This window comes from Cryptomeria japonica, chromosome 1 (genome assembly GCF_030272615.1).
Source record: "Cryptomeria japonica chromosome 1, Sugi_1.0, whole genome shotgun sequence".
Lineage (NCBI taxonomy): Eukaryota > Viridiplantae > Streptophyta > Pinopsida > Cupressales > Cupressaceae > Cryptomeria > Cryptomeria japonica.
In genome coordinates, this window is record NC_081405.1 from 542428218 (window position 1) to 542443222 (window position 15005).

The following is a 15005-nucleotide window of genomic DNA, read 5'->3' on the forward strand; positions in this document are numbered from 1 at the left end:
TTATTTGGAGGTGTCTGTCTATTTACTGAATCTGCTATCCTAGTTAAATAATTTATATTTTTCTATCTCTCTCTCTCTATCCCTCCCTTTTTCCCCTTTTTTTACCGAGAAAATCTGCAGTCCTATTGAAAACAGTATCGACCCAACTGAAATCATTTGATAAGTAAGACCATTAAAGTTTTGGGGAACTCATCCAGCAATTACCTATCCTACCGTAAGTCCCCTTGTGTTTCCAGCATAAACACATCAAACCACTGAGTAATCCCGCAGTCAAGACCTGACAAACGAAACCTTGAGGTTGTCCCCTTTGATCAAACGTAGAAAATAGCACTGGGGATTTCCTTATCTCAAGAGAGGATAGGATACTCAACAAGTTTATTCTATTCTGCGTTGGCCGTATGGAGTTTGCAGCAATGTGATTTTAGACACGTCAACATGTACCCATTACTAAGTTGTTGCATGCAGGGAGAAAATATCACTTGTTCAACAACTGCTGCTATTCTTGCAAGACCATCACTCATTCAAGAAAGTTGACCGGTGTCAAATGCATGACCACCAATGTCACATGTGCAACTGCCTGTAACTGCATGACCGCCATTGTCACGTTCACAACAACCAATTTACAAGTTACGATTGTGAAGACGGTTTAGTCACTATTCCAATAGCTCCTTTTGAGTTTAAAAATTGTTTTCCTATTAGTTGTTTGAAGTGTGATTGTTTTCTGACCTTATATGGATCACCATATATTATGTGGGTAAATCTATAAGAAAGGTAATTTGTACCATTTTTGCTCCAAAAAATTGTGAGAATTTTCTTGGTACTGCTGACAATATTTCCATGTAGTGTCCCTTCTTGACATGAGAGAATGGAAGGGAGGGGCAAGGGGAGGGAAGAGTTTCTCAAATTGTATCTAAGGTAGTGTTGATGTGTTTTTTATGACACCTTGAACACAGAATAAAATAATAAGTATTCTATCCTCTCTTGAACAAGGAAACCTCAAATGCTAAACTTCATGATCAAATAAGGCCACCCCAATGTTCACAATGCAAACAACTGACTTTAATGATGGATAGACTAAGTGCATCAATGTGATATTGCTGATAACACAACACAAAGGGACTTACGTTTTGCTAGAAGTGGAACTTGATTACTAAACTCACTTCATATAAAGGACAAAAGGAAAGGCTTTAAAGAAATCTAAGTTAACACCTAACAATGTAAGAAATAATAGTTGACTTAGTGAAACCAAACCAAGCTTTGCTTCGCCATGAGGAAACAACTACACAAAGATGGTGCAATCTCCTAAGGGTATGCAAATGATTTTCATATCACTTATGTACATCAACACCATGAACAATGAACATAGATCAATTGAATTTAAGCTTTCAAATATGTTCAATCTAACCATGCACTACAACTTGCAATCAACAAATCACAAATGGTATGAACATATAGGCTTCACCATTAATCAACAATAAGATCTTCTATTCAATTAATCAACTCCATGCAAACAAATCTAAATCTTGAGAAGTAGAAACCATGCAACATGTTGAAACTCATACAAAGATCCACCATATCTTCAATGAAATAAAGTATTTATTCTGACATAGTTTTGGCAACAATTTCTTGTCTCCTCCTCCTACTCTACTCCAAATCTATTACTCTATTAACTTCTCTTAACCTTTACAAAAGAGAAGACAAATCCTTATATAAAGCTCTAGGTTACAAATGAATGGCCCAGATTGATTTGAAATCAATAGCCGAGATAATTCAAGACAGAGCCTAATTAGGGTAGTTACAACAACCACCACCATGCATTTAATGTCCTCCAATGACAAAATTACAAGCTTTTAATACATATACCTTTTGAATGTGGACCAATGAGAAATGAGGTTAGGTACATTGAATAATATTTGATGTAGTGCCACATGCCACTTGCTCCTCCTTTGATGAGTTAGGTTCAATGCAGCTAGACATACTAACTTGGCATCACCGAATTGGTTGATGATGATCGGATGCCACCTCAATGTAGATATCTCTTGATACTAAACATCATCACCTTGCTTGATTGATTGGGATGGTTCATATTCCCAAATTGCATCATCTTGATCAAGTCTCTAACTTTGATTAACTCTTCTAAAACTATCTTCTTTCCTTGATCACATTTTCACTTTCACATCATCATGTTCGGGAATCATCTTCTTTGGGATACATGTCCATCGTCAACTCTGGAATCTTGAGTTACTTCCCTCCTTGATGCTCTTTGATCATGAAATTCCTTGATGTAGTTCTTGACTTCATGTTGTAGTGTCTTCCCCTGAAATATCTTGAATGTTCTTGACCTTGATTTTCTCATTGTTGTCGTTATTGTAGAGTCCTTCATCAAATTTCCATCATTGTGAGTTCTTCATATTTGATCTTAAGGTGTTGATTTCCTCATTGTGAAGTTCCTCATTGTTATCTTTAGAATATCTTGACTTCCTTTGCATGATTGAATCCTTCATGATGAATTGATTCTTTATGCTATTGTAGTATCTCTCTTCATGTATAATCCTTTGCATTATTGTTTTCTTTCCTTTTGATCTTGGATTTCCAAGGTCAATGTAGAGTCTCCTTGTAATCCAACGTCTCTAAACACCTTGTTATATGACTTGATTCTCTTGATAAGTGTGAATCTTGATATAGTAATTCTTTGAGCTTGCATCATCTTCATTCAATTCTGCTTGAAATTGTTGATCCTCTTGTTGAAGTTCTTAAGATTGTTCTCCATCAATCCTCCACGTGGTTGAAATCTTTCCTCATGGTCTTGATTCCATGTAATCATACCTGAAAAGAGGAAAATAAGAATTAATTTCTAAGGATTGTGAAATTAATTAAATCAATAAATCACGAAATTCACTTCTCAAAGCCCTCTAAAATCTGGAAATGCACTTAGGAATTCTAGACATTGCTTGGAAATCAGAAATTTCTAGAAATGATGTTCTTTTTCAGATCTGAAAATGTCTGATTTTTAGTAAAATCTTCTAAGACTGAGTGTATTCTGCTTTGTATTTCCTTCCCAAGAGCTATATTCTTGCAGTTTTTGTCATCAATGTCTTCTCCTTCATGAGAGCTTGATTGGATTTTGAACTCCTTGCTGGGAATTATGCCTCAAATTAACCTTGCTTGCTGCTGCAGGTCAAAATTTACAGGTCTGCTCTGCTCCTAATTTGCACTAGATCTGCTTTTGTATTGCTTCCAATCTGTGTGAGTTCGCCCCTTACTGCTGCTAGTATGCTCCTGAATGCTGGGAAAAATTGCTTCCTCCAGGTTTGATTACGATTCTGTTCTTGATTCATTTTATCTCTGCCCAACTCACATTTGAATCTGCCCTGGTTCGCATTAGAATGAATTTGATAATGATGAGAATGATTGGCAATTTGATCTCATATTTATACTCAATCATCTACCCTTCTCAATAAGTTCAGCCTGATTTCATTTTAAATTGTTTTGCTTTTAAATTGTTTCCTTATCTCCTTATAAGGTCGACTCGATGTCTTTGTTTGCATTTTCAAATTTAAATCAATTTGTCTTAAGTCGGCCCTCCATCTTTCATTTGTCTTGAAGGTATAAATAAGTGTTTGAGTGGACTTCCTCAAACGTAATTCACACTTGCAACAATATTTATTCTACTCTGCTGTGTGAATAAGACCTGCATTTTGTAGGTCTGGCCCTAATTGCATACACACATTACTTTTCTTTCCTGCCTTCATGTGTTTTGTGAAGCCTTTAATCTTAATCAACTGTTGTTCCTTGTAGCTTCACGTTTCACTTTTGGGTCCCCACAATTTGTTTTAGTTCCTCACAATCTAAGCCGACCTTTTCGAGGCAGAATTTGTATGTTGCTAGGGACAACTTGAGTGGGTTTCAAGTGAAGAGAGGGACAAGTTTAAGGCCCAAATGAGGGTGATAGATGGACAAGCTAAGGTGCGGTTAGCGGTAATAGATGCACAAGATGCTAGGCAGATTTTCCATGTTTAGAGGGATAAAGACAAGGGCACGAATCCATGGTTAATAGGGATAAACCTAAGGTGCAGATTGATGATACATGGGGACTAGCTAGCAAGGGCACATCTTGATGATATGTGAGGACTCATGTTGGCCACTATTCCATGGTGCATAAGGACTATGTGCAAGGGCAGAATTCCTAGGCGTATATGGAAAATGCAAGGCAGTAATGAGATGATGTTAGGACAAAACAAGGCTGGTTTTCTATGTTGAGAAAGGATTATGAAGTGACCTGTTGTGCTGCGCACACACACCCCGTCTCCAACAGGCACCCCCTCTCTTTTGGTGGCTTCACCGGTGTTTTGAAACAATTTTGTCCTTTGAGAGAAGTATAGGGCCTAGGCAAAAATGCATCCTCAGAGCTTAGAAAGTCAGAATTAGACTTCAAATTGATTAGCCTTGGAGAGGTCATTAGGATTTTGGATATTGAGCCATAGGACATTGGGAATTTTCACTAAGTCTGAAGTTAAGGAGAATAAGGTGAATACCTGCCCACGGGTTTGAATTTGAAGATCAAACCTCACATTAGGTAAGGAGGGAGAAGGGCTTTCAATGGCTAAATATGGTCCAAAGATGGACAATGAGCAAGGTTATGATAGCTTAAGGCATTGGCCAAATTTGGACTTGAGATTAAATTTTGGAGTTTTACCCCTAAACTCAGTGTTTGCCCTCAAGGTTGGAATAAAACCTTTTTCCAAAAATCCTTCCTTCCACAGAAATTCTGCCCAAAGCTTCCCAAACTTGGTACTAACATTTTGGAGTTTTACCCCTAAACTCAGTGTTTGCACTCAAGGTTGGAATAAGACCTTATTCTAAAAATCCTTCCTTTCACCGAAATTCTGCCTAAAGCTTTCCAAACTTGGTACTAACAAACAAATTTGGAATACTCACTATTCCTAAAGGCCTTCCTAACACTGAGGTCAAGGCCGAGTTTCACCCTTCACTTTTCAAATTTGGTGCTAGGGCATAAAAGCAGATTAAGGTTTAATCCTAAAGACTTTCCCAAGGCCAAACTTCTGACCAAGTTTGAGGCCTAAACTTAAGTTTTCAGTCACAGAGTTTGCACTTTGCATTAGAATCAAACCAGTTCTTGAAAATCCTAAAAGCTTGGAGCTCAAGCCTAAGCAAGCCCAAAATCAGACCTAGGGCATCAGGTTAGAATTGCAAAAGATGAAATCAGACTTTAAGGGGGGTAAGCTTAGACTTGTAATCCAAAACTAGTATGCAATCTAAATATGCAGAGCAATGCAATGACAGGCTTGACTTGAAATGGTGTTTGAAAGAAACTCATGGGCACAAACATGCATCACAATCTAAAATTCAGTGGTGACATCAGAAATGGGAATAAGGTCTTATTCCCAAAGACCTTCCAAGTACCGAGTTTTGCCCCAGCACACTTCAAACTCAGTGATGGCACAATAAATCAGATTAAGCCTTATTCCTAAAAGGCTTCCAAAGAACGAACCTCAGCCCGAGTTTTACCCTAAATTTCTTAGAAGAGCTCTAAAATCAAGTTTTTGGCAAAGACTAAACTGACAAAATCCAAAGTTCAGTGGTAGCACCCTAAAATGGAATAAGCGCTCTTCCAAAAATCTATCCTAGCAACAAAATTCTGACAATGCTCTTCAAGTTTGGTGTTTGCATAGGAAAGGGGGAATAAGTGTTGTTCCTAAATGTCTTCCTTCCACCAAATTTCTACCTAGAATACCTCAAAACTCGGTACTAGCAGTCAAGTTTGGATTACGCCTTTTAATCCTAGTGACCTTCCAACCACCGAGTTTTGCACAAACATCCCCAAATTCGATATTGGCATGCAGAATTCAAATTCGTCACTATTCCCCAAAATCATTTAGCACCGAATTTTGTCCTAATTGTGTACTTTGCAGTCAAAATCAAAGCAGGGTTCAAATCTTGAAACATGTCATGGCACCAAACTTCTTCCTTAAATATGAAACTCTTCTTAGTGCTGAGTTTGGTCCTAGGTCTTAGTTCTTGATCACTTTCCCAAGGCCAAAATGACCTTCCTAGGTCTTAGTTCATGGGACATGACTTCAGAATGATGTTCAATAAGGCTAAAATGTTGCAAGGGGCAAGTCTCAGTGAATGTGATGGTAGTCAAGGTGGGCGTGATGAATGAATGACTAAATGAAAATGTAATTGATCCTTGAAATTACTTGTCTCTGCAAGATGGATGACACCCATAGGTAGTTGGAAAGATGAAAGGATTGAGGAGATAGAGACCACCAATGGGACCAAAGGATGGAGAATTGAACATGCACGTTGAAGATATGATCATGATAATGCCAAAAGGTCACCAATGACAAAGTATGAAGGTGGAATACCATTACCTCAGTGCAGAAAGCCAAATGATGTCATTTCCAAAACTCTGGAAAACAATGACAGGACACAAGAATGCTACAAGAGACATGCAAAAATGGAGAATGAACAGCTAGAGATGACAAGAATTTGAATTTATTGTAAAATGACAATTTTTGGGCCCAATTTAATGCAATTCAAGAAGAGGTCCAAAAGTTAGTTGTTCATCTTGCTACCAAGTTTGTATTTCTATGTCTTGAGCCCCGTGAACTTTTGTCTTCTAGTGGGATTAATTGAAAGCAGCTAGAAAGTAGTTGAAAAGTGGTTGGAATTTGTTGAGAACATTAACTGAAAGCTATTAGGGTTTTTGAAGATCAAATTTGGGCCATTGAATGGATTGAATCCTGGTCATTGATTCAAAATGTAAAATCTATAGAAAGACAGTGCCTCTCTCATCGCAAGGAGTCAGAAAGTTAGGAAATAGACAGTTAGAAATAGAGGTAGATAGTAGAATTAGGATTAGATGTTAGAATTAGGAATAGAATAGGAATTGTTGAGCAGAGATTGTTGTAGTGGCAGTTGAAGCAAATAAATAAAACATTGAAGAATGGTGTTTTGCCATCTACTTTCTCCTGTTTGCATGGTTTCTTTTCCTCAAGTTAGTTAAAGTTCACTGAAATTAATGGCAAGGTGTGAAGATATCTTATTGACTTTAGGTTCATACCAATGGAGATTTGTTGACTGTAAATCTCTATGCATGGTTAGTCTAAGCCTTTTGTTATTGTTAGTTCAATTGCGAATGTTCATTTAAGTTGTGCCAAAATTGGGTACTTAATGTATGTTCATGGTCTGAAAATCCTTTTATTTTCCTTTAGAGATTGCATTGTTTTTGTGGCGTTGTAATTTTATCTCTGGCTAAGCAGGAATTAGTTTTATGTGAAGTTTGTCTATCCACAGCACCAGCCATTACTATCATTATCCTTAGATTCCCTGAACTCTATCCTTTTGCTCTTTATTTTCCCCAGTTTGAGAAGTGAAAGCATCAATAAAATTGCCATATTAGATGCAAACCAATTTATCAGATGCACAGGTCCCCTTGTGATTACCAGCAAATCACATCAACCCTGAGTTATTCTAGGCTTAGTCATGACCTGACATTAGAAAACTTGAGGTTATCTTGTTTGGACGGTCAAAGGGCATACAAGATTCCCTTATTCAAGAGAGAATAGGATAGACTTTGTGTATTCTATTCTATGTTGGCAGAAATGCTAAATTTCCCATCAGCAGGTGCCTTTGAGGGGATGTGAAAGACTTAGAGAAGTGTGTGAATGAATACGTATTAGGGACTAATTGATAGGCATGATTACTTAGGTGTGAAGGACTATTTGCAAGGTGGAATTCCTAGCCATGGAGGTAAAAACCTTGGGTATTATTTCATTATTTGCAAGGACTAGGAGAAGGGCCGGATTCTCACTCATTCAAGGACTTGTCTTGAGCGCAATTTCAAGGGTGCTAAGGACTAAGCTAGGCACACTTTCTTGGTAAAAAGGAACAACTTCTTAAGCACATTTTCTATGTGTGAAGAGATAATGTGCCAAGGTGAAATTTCTTGGGCATGGACAAGCCTTTAGTAGGATTTCACCTAGGTTAGGGACTGGCAAAGGGTGCTAAGGAAGGATAATCAAGGACAAACATAGGCGCTGATCCAAGGAATGAAAGGACAAAATGTTGGGCGCAAATTTGGTGTTGCTAAGGACAACATAAGTATAAAACAGAGAGGTGCTTAGGATGGGCACATTTTCACCCTCTTCATTGACAAAGACAACACGCATTCCACACTTTAACCTAGAGTTGAATTCCAACTTAGAAGTTCCTATACTTAGACAAGGATTTTCACGAAAAAAATCTCCTTATTTCCATCCTGTCAAGGTCAGAAAATGACAAAAAATTTTCCTAGTCAAAACATTTCATCACTCTCAACACTTAGTATTTTCAATCCTCAATCCTCTCGACGACCTTTCTTGACAATAATTGCAACATTTTTTGTATTTTTACAACTATGACAATGTTTTACAACAATGACAATTTTGACAACTTTTAGCAATTTTGACAAGATTTGACATTTCTCACAATATCACCATCAATCCTCAATCTTGACACTCGATCATGGGTTCTAGACCCGAAACATGAATTCCTGACTTGATCACACCCCAAGGACGAACTTTTGCACTCTAAGTCACTTCAAGGACAGATCAACACACTTAACTCGAATCAACAAGACAAAATCCTTCTCACAAAGGTTAATGACTATAACTATTGCCAAGCTAACTAGCAAGCGGAAAAGTTGGGGGTCCCCATTTGCAATGTGGCATGTATGTTTCCAACATAATAGGTATGAACTTGAATAATCTAAAGTAATTATGGACAATAAGGATACACAAGCATAACCTTAAGGCAACTTCGAGCCTACATTAAATATTTATGCTATTAATTTTTATCAAATGTTACCATCCAAAACTACATAATATTGCTTATAATTGACAAATGTTTGTCAATAAATTCACATTATAAATGTTCTAGAACATACTCTATTGCATGTATAAAACTTAAACATAAAGCAGTTAGTAGAAAGATAGTGAAAATGTTTGAGGAATGTGATTTAATGGTAAAATGGGTTCTCACACTTTAGAGTGAACCAAGTCCAAATCAAATTATTCACATGTGAAGAGATTATGTGCCCACTATGAATTCAAATTTCAAAGAAAAACATGTTTTCATCAAAAGGAAGCACAATGAAACTTATAACAAATGAATAAAATGTGGACCATGTTTACATAAAATTTTCATGTTTGTTGATTTTACTACTCAGAGAGTGTAAAGATTCTAAATACAAAGATGAAAACAAATAATTCATACCTCAAAAAAGTCAATAAACTTTGGTATATCTTTAGCAGAATCTCTAGTGTTCATGCGCTCCCCTTGCTTATTTGATATACTTTGCAAAAGGTCCTTTGTACCTACATCATTATGCAACAAATTACTGCATATAGTATTCTCAACGTCAAAGATGAACATGCCTTTGTATGACATTAATACTAATTAATACATACACAAGTTATGCAAGATTCTTGTAAATTGTAAAATGGAATATATAGCATTGAATCAATAAAGTTTCACATTTGAAATCACTAGGAGAAGATTTATTAAAAATTATCAATTTTGAAAAACAAGATTGTATTAATAAAACAAAAACATTTTAGAAGATCAAAGAATTTGGGAATAAATCCATATTATACATGCTAGTAAAAAGTACATAAAACCATAGATCACACACTCGGACTTGGAGAGTACTGGGCAAGTCCAAATTTTTTGACTCGGAAAAAACTTGGCAACTTAAAAGTACTAAAATTTCTTATAAGAACACATTTTTTTTGCAAAAATCAATTACAAAATGTATCAAATGAATCTAAAAACTGTGAGGAAGTGTTTGGTTTCCTTGCTTATAAAGTGAAACAAAATGACAGCTTATTTAATTTTTAAGGGAATAGGAGCTTTTGTAGTTTTGTCGCTGCTTTCACTAGGTAAGATTGTTGTTTATTTTGTTTTCATTCAAGTTTCTTCTACTGTATTATAAAATGATTGTTTTATTATTTCATAGTTCACCACATTTATTATATTTATTATTTCACTACATTTATTATTTTTTTTTTTCATATAAGGCAAAAGCTTGAACTATGTATTAATATATGAGATGAATTTACATCAATATGTATCATTAACATACAAGAGGAGAAGCATTACAAAATTGCCATGATGTCAAAATACATGGCTTTTAATAGATTGTGCCACTAATATAGTATCATTTAGCAAACCCCTAAACCAAAAATTGATAAAACACTACTCTTTGGTTTTGTACCATTATGAGATAGGAGCAAAGCAGTGGACTGTGACAAAAATATGTTAATGAAGATCCATGAACAAAGGAAAATCTAACAAAAAGATGATGTAGTATTCCCTTTATGATACTGAATAACCTTTGTTTGCCGCTAAAGATGAATGATGACACTTGTGAGGGCGTTGGACCATATGATTCTTCAAGAAAACTAGTTCTCTATAAACATCAACTATCTTATCACATAGCAAAATCCCTAATTCTTCTTTGTGGGTTTTCATGGTTGTTGCCAGAATCTCCTCTTTTCTTCATAAATTGCAAGCTTTAACGCAATGTAAACACTGAGAAATCACTTTTTTTTTTTCAAATCCTAGTCATTGAAAAGGCCATTAACTTTACCTTTATGCAAGTCATATTCTTTGGATGTTTCATGTGGATTAAGACCAGGAATCAAGCTATCCTTTACAAAATCTACTGCTAATTGAGCAACTTGTCCATATATTTGCATAAGATCCATCACAATAGAAAGGAAGCAAGACATTGCCTGAGACATGAACAAAAGCCTTGGAAAGATGGTGTCAGGCAAATCTACCCCTATTATGATGCACACTGCACACTCAACCTTGTCATAATGTATCTTGAAAACCGTCTTAGGCATTTGCGAAGTGATTATTCCTGACTTGGGGAATTCCACCTTCATGAAGGGAATCAACATTCTTCTATTCAATGGGCAGCACGCCATACTTGGAACCAAGCTAAAAAGAGAAAGAAGTACCAGTTGAGAAGCTCAAAACCAGCAAACTCAAAATCCAAACAGAAAGCTAAATATTTAGCAACACAAAATGAATAAAAGGCATTTTGGGTGAGAAGGCATCTAATAAATGATCAATCCTTTCCGCATGCTTCAATGTGTTGTCACTGCTTGCCACGATAGCTTAATATATAAGATGAATTTACATCAGTATGTATCATTGTTTGCATTGTAATGCCTTGGAGTTGCCTTATTTGATCATATTGTTTAGCATATGAGGTTTCTTTGTTCAAGAGGGGATAGAATACTTAGTATTTTATTATGTGTTCAAGGTGTCCTAAAAAACACATCAACACTATCCTATTTTCAGTTCACTGGTTGTAGAAAAATCAGACAGAGAGTTATGGTTTTCAATCTTAAATAGTTGTAACCATGTTCAACTTGACATCATAAATTTAAGAGAAAATGTTGGTAAGTTATTATTGTTGAAAGGGACGGGTATATTAGCCAAAATTGATTACATTTGGAGGTAATGCAGATGAAACATAACTATCATCATTTGTGCTTAACATGTATTCAAGCTGGTATATGTTTCTTGCTGATGAGAACAATTGATAGCTTGTTACTTCTGTAATGAAGTTTATTTTGAGAAGGTATTTTAGCTGATGGAATGTTTAGAAAAAAAAATTTGCTAAAAGATTTCCAATTTTCTGCAGTTGTTCCTATTACAAGGTGCGGATTTGGAGAAATATGATTATACATTGCTGATTTCAGACTTGAACAGCTGCAATATTCAGCATTTTCAGACCACTAGGTCATTGGGAAATATTAATTTATGTCTTCAACTAAAGAGGATGTATATTTCAACAAACCAAATATTGTATTCAAGCAATAAATAGTTTTTATCTCTGGTTTTCAGCTTGTATTTGTGGTTTGGATGACAGATCACTACACAGTTGTGATTATCAAGTAGGTGTTCTTGAATTTAATATAGAGAAGGATAGCATTAACTTCTTGAACTTTAATAAATCGATGCAATGGAAATATGGTGAAGGGAAGCAAATTTCCAACAACCTCATTGAATTCCTCTAAAAGATTGTTGTTCTTTTAGCAAGAAAGGTGAAGGAGGTTTTATTTGCAGGTGTGGTGCAACATTGTGCATCAAATATAAAGGCTCACAAAGCTCCTAAATTGATTTGGAATCCTCAAGCCGCATTTTTTTATTAAAAAATGAATAATTGTTTGAGACTTGCAATTGCTTGAGGGCAAGAAACTTTGGAGAGGGAGGACTATAATGTCCTGTTCGGCACTAAATTTATGTCCTTTTTACTTAGTGTAATTTTGTCAAACAGTTGGCTTGCAAGCTGACTATTGGATTTTTTTGGTTCTTGATTTGCAATAGGATAAATTGGATAAACTGATATATTATTGTAAAGCTTTCAAAGTTTATTCAATATAAAAACAACCAAACATATCAAATACCAGAAACAAGAAGATTAATGCTGATGGTATTTATTTAATTCCAACTTCAAGCATACAAATCAGATCTGAAGAACATTACAGACCATATGATAATAAACAAATTCAAACCTGAACTCCACAAGTATGGAACCTGCTGAAACACTGTTCACACACTGTAGCTGCACTATTCACGGCACTGTAGCATTTTTACTATTCACGTGGCACTGTAGCAAAAACACTATTCACGTGGCACTGTAGCAAAAACACTATTCACGTGGTACTGTAGCAAAATCACTATCTTCAAATCTGCACTTTCAAACCCCTGTAAAAACTTCATGAGAGAGCACCAGATGAAGCCCAATGTGTTTCCTGAATGAAAACACCATTAATCCTCCTGACTGTGTCTTTCAACAGCGAAGAGAATGCTAGCAAAGAGGGATTCCGTCCTCCAAGCCCAATAATCAGATCTCTACGAAATCCAACAGCATAACATTAATCTCATCCTAGCATACCCCAAAAGAGAGCTCTCAACCTCCATTTATATCTTCTTCCTGGATGCAAAACACTTCCTTTCTTAAATGTGGGATAATACATTTTAGAATAAAATATTATTTCCCACAATGTACACATTAAAGCGAACTTTTAATATTTTAAACATTACTTTATATTCCCAACCTTATAATATAACGATAAAGTTAAATATTTAATTTAACTTTACACTTTATCGTTAAATATTAAAACATTGTTGATAATCTCTTTAAATCATTGTCACCTTCAAACATTTTTACTGATAATTATGCCAACCAGGGAAACACTAAAAATTTAAAGTCACTGCTTGGGGACTAACTTACTATAAATAGTAAGTGTCTAGAAACCCTGTCAGAGCAGCACTGATTGGCCTGAAACTGAAAACACCTAGGCCAAAACACCTCAGGATCCCACCAATGTCCTTGTTAGCCTTCGGGACCATGTCAGAATAGGCTAACGACACCCCATATCATATTGCGCTAAAAAGGGGACATTACAGTCCGCCCCCCTTGAAATTGCTTGTCCTCAAGCAAATTCGGTCCTGAATGTTGCAATACCTGCTCATTCTCCCATGTAGCATCCTCATCTGGCAAGTCTCTCCATTTCACCAAGTATTCCTTAACGATTATGTTCCTGAGTGTCCTTTCCCTGACATCCAGAATAGCTTCGGGTACTAACACAAGCTTCCCCTCCTCATCCAAAGGGGGTAAATCTGCAGAAGGCACTACACTCTGACCAATGGCTTTCTTAAGCCTAGACACATGAAACACATTGTGCACCCGACTGCCCTCTGGAAGCTCAAGCTCATAGGCGACTTCACCCACTCTGCGAATCACCCTGTAGGGACCATAAAATCTAGGCTTCAACTTTTCAGCTCCGCTCTTCTTGAGTGATGACTGTCTATATGGTTGTAGCCTCAAATACACCATGTCACCAACCTCAAAACTACACTCCACCCTATGTTGATCGGCATACAACTTTTGCTGATTATGTGTCTGCTGTATATTCTCCTTGAGCGCCCTCAAGATGTCCTGACTATCTTGCAATGAGTCTCGGGCTTTGGGTACTCTGCTATCCACCAAGACTATGTCAACAAAGCTCGGCGCCTCATAGCCATAAAGTGCCATGAAGGGTGTCATCCTGATAGACATATGATATGTCGTGTTGTAACAATATTCCCCCATGTGTAACCATCTCACCCAGGCCCTTTGTTGTGCAGTCACATAATTTCGCAGATAACCCTCAACCCACTTATTCACAATCTCTGTCTGACCATCCGTCTGTGGATGATAACTAGTGTTGGGTGTGAGCTCCGTACCACACAACCGAAAGAGCTCCTGCCAAAAAGCACTCAAAAATCTGCTATCCCGATCACTCACTATAAACCTGGGCAACCCATGCAATCTAAATATCTCCTTGTAAAAGAGGTCTGCCACCTGCGCTACTGTGTAAGTAGATGGTATAGCGAAGAAATGGGCAAACTTTGTCAAGCGGTCTACCACAACATATATACAATCTCGCCCTTGCACTTTAGGTAGTCTGGTGATGAAGTCCATGGATATGGTTTCCCACTTCCTATCTGGAATGGGCAAAGGTTGAAGCAACCCTGCAGGAAAAGTGTGCTCTCCCTTATTCTGCTGACATACTGCACACTCCTTCACATATCTCTACACATCATCCTTAAGTCCCCTCCAAGTAAACCTTTCACGGATCTGCCTGTAAGTTTTGAAGATCCCAGGATGTCCAGCTATAGGCGCATCATGGAACGCCCTTAAAATTTCCCCCTTGAACAGTGATGTAGGAATCAAATAAATCCTATCCTGAAATCTGATCAACCCATCCAACACCATATACCTATCATCATGTATGGTACCTGCAACTATCCTAGAAGCCCAAGTATCCCCTACATACTCTGCTATAATCCGATCTCTCCAATCCCCTGAAATCTCAACTAGAGTGCAAACATGTGGTCTCCTGGATAAAGCATCGGCCACCACATTCTTCTTCCCT

The 15005-nt window shown here is 36.8% G+C and overlaps 1 protein-coding gene across 3 annotated transcripts in view; it reads right to left on the reverse strand.

Annotated features, from left to right (window-relative positions):
• LOC131044884 (phosphatidylserine decarboxylase proenzyme 3) overlaps positions 1–15005 on the reverse strand; it is a 265342-nt gene that overhangs the window by 120592 nt on the left and 129745 nt on the right. For all 3 annotated transcript variants that reach the window (XM_057978357.2, XM_057978356.2, XM_057978355.2), the window contains one exon: positions 9280–9380. In XM_057978357.2, the coding sequence (XP_057834340.2) occupies positions 9280–9380 (101 nt within the window). The remainder of the gene's footprint in view (positions 1–9279; positions 9381–15005) is intronic.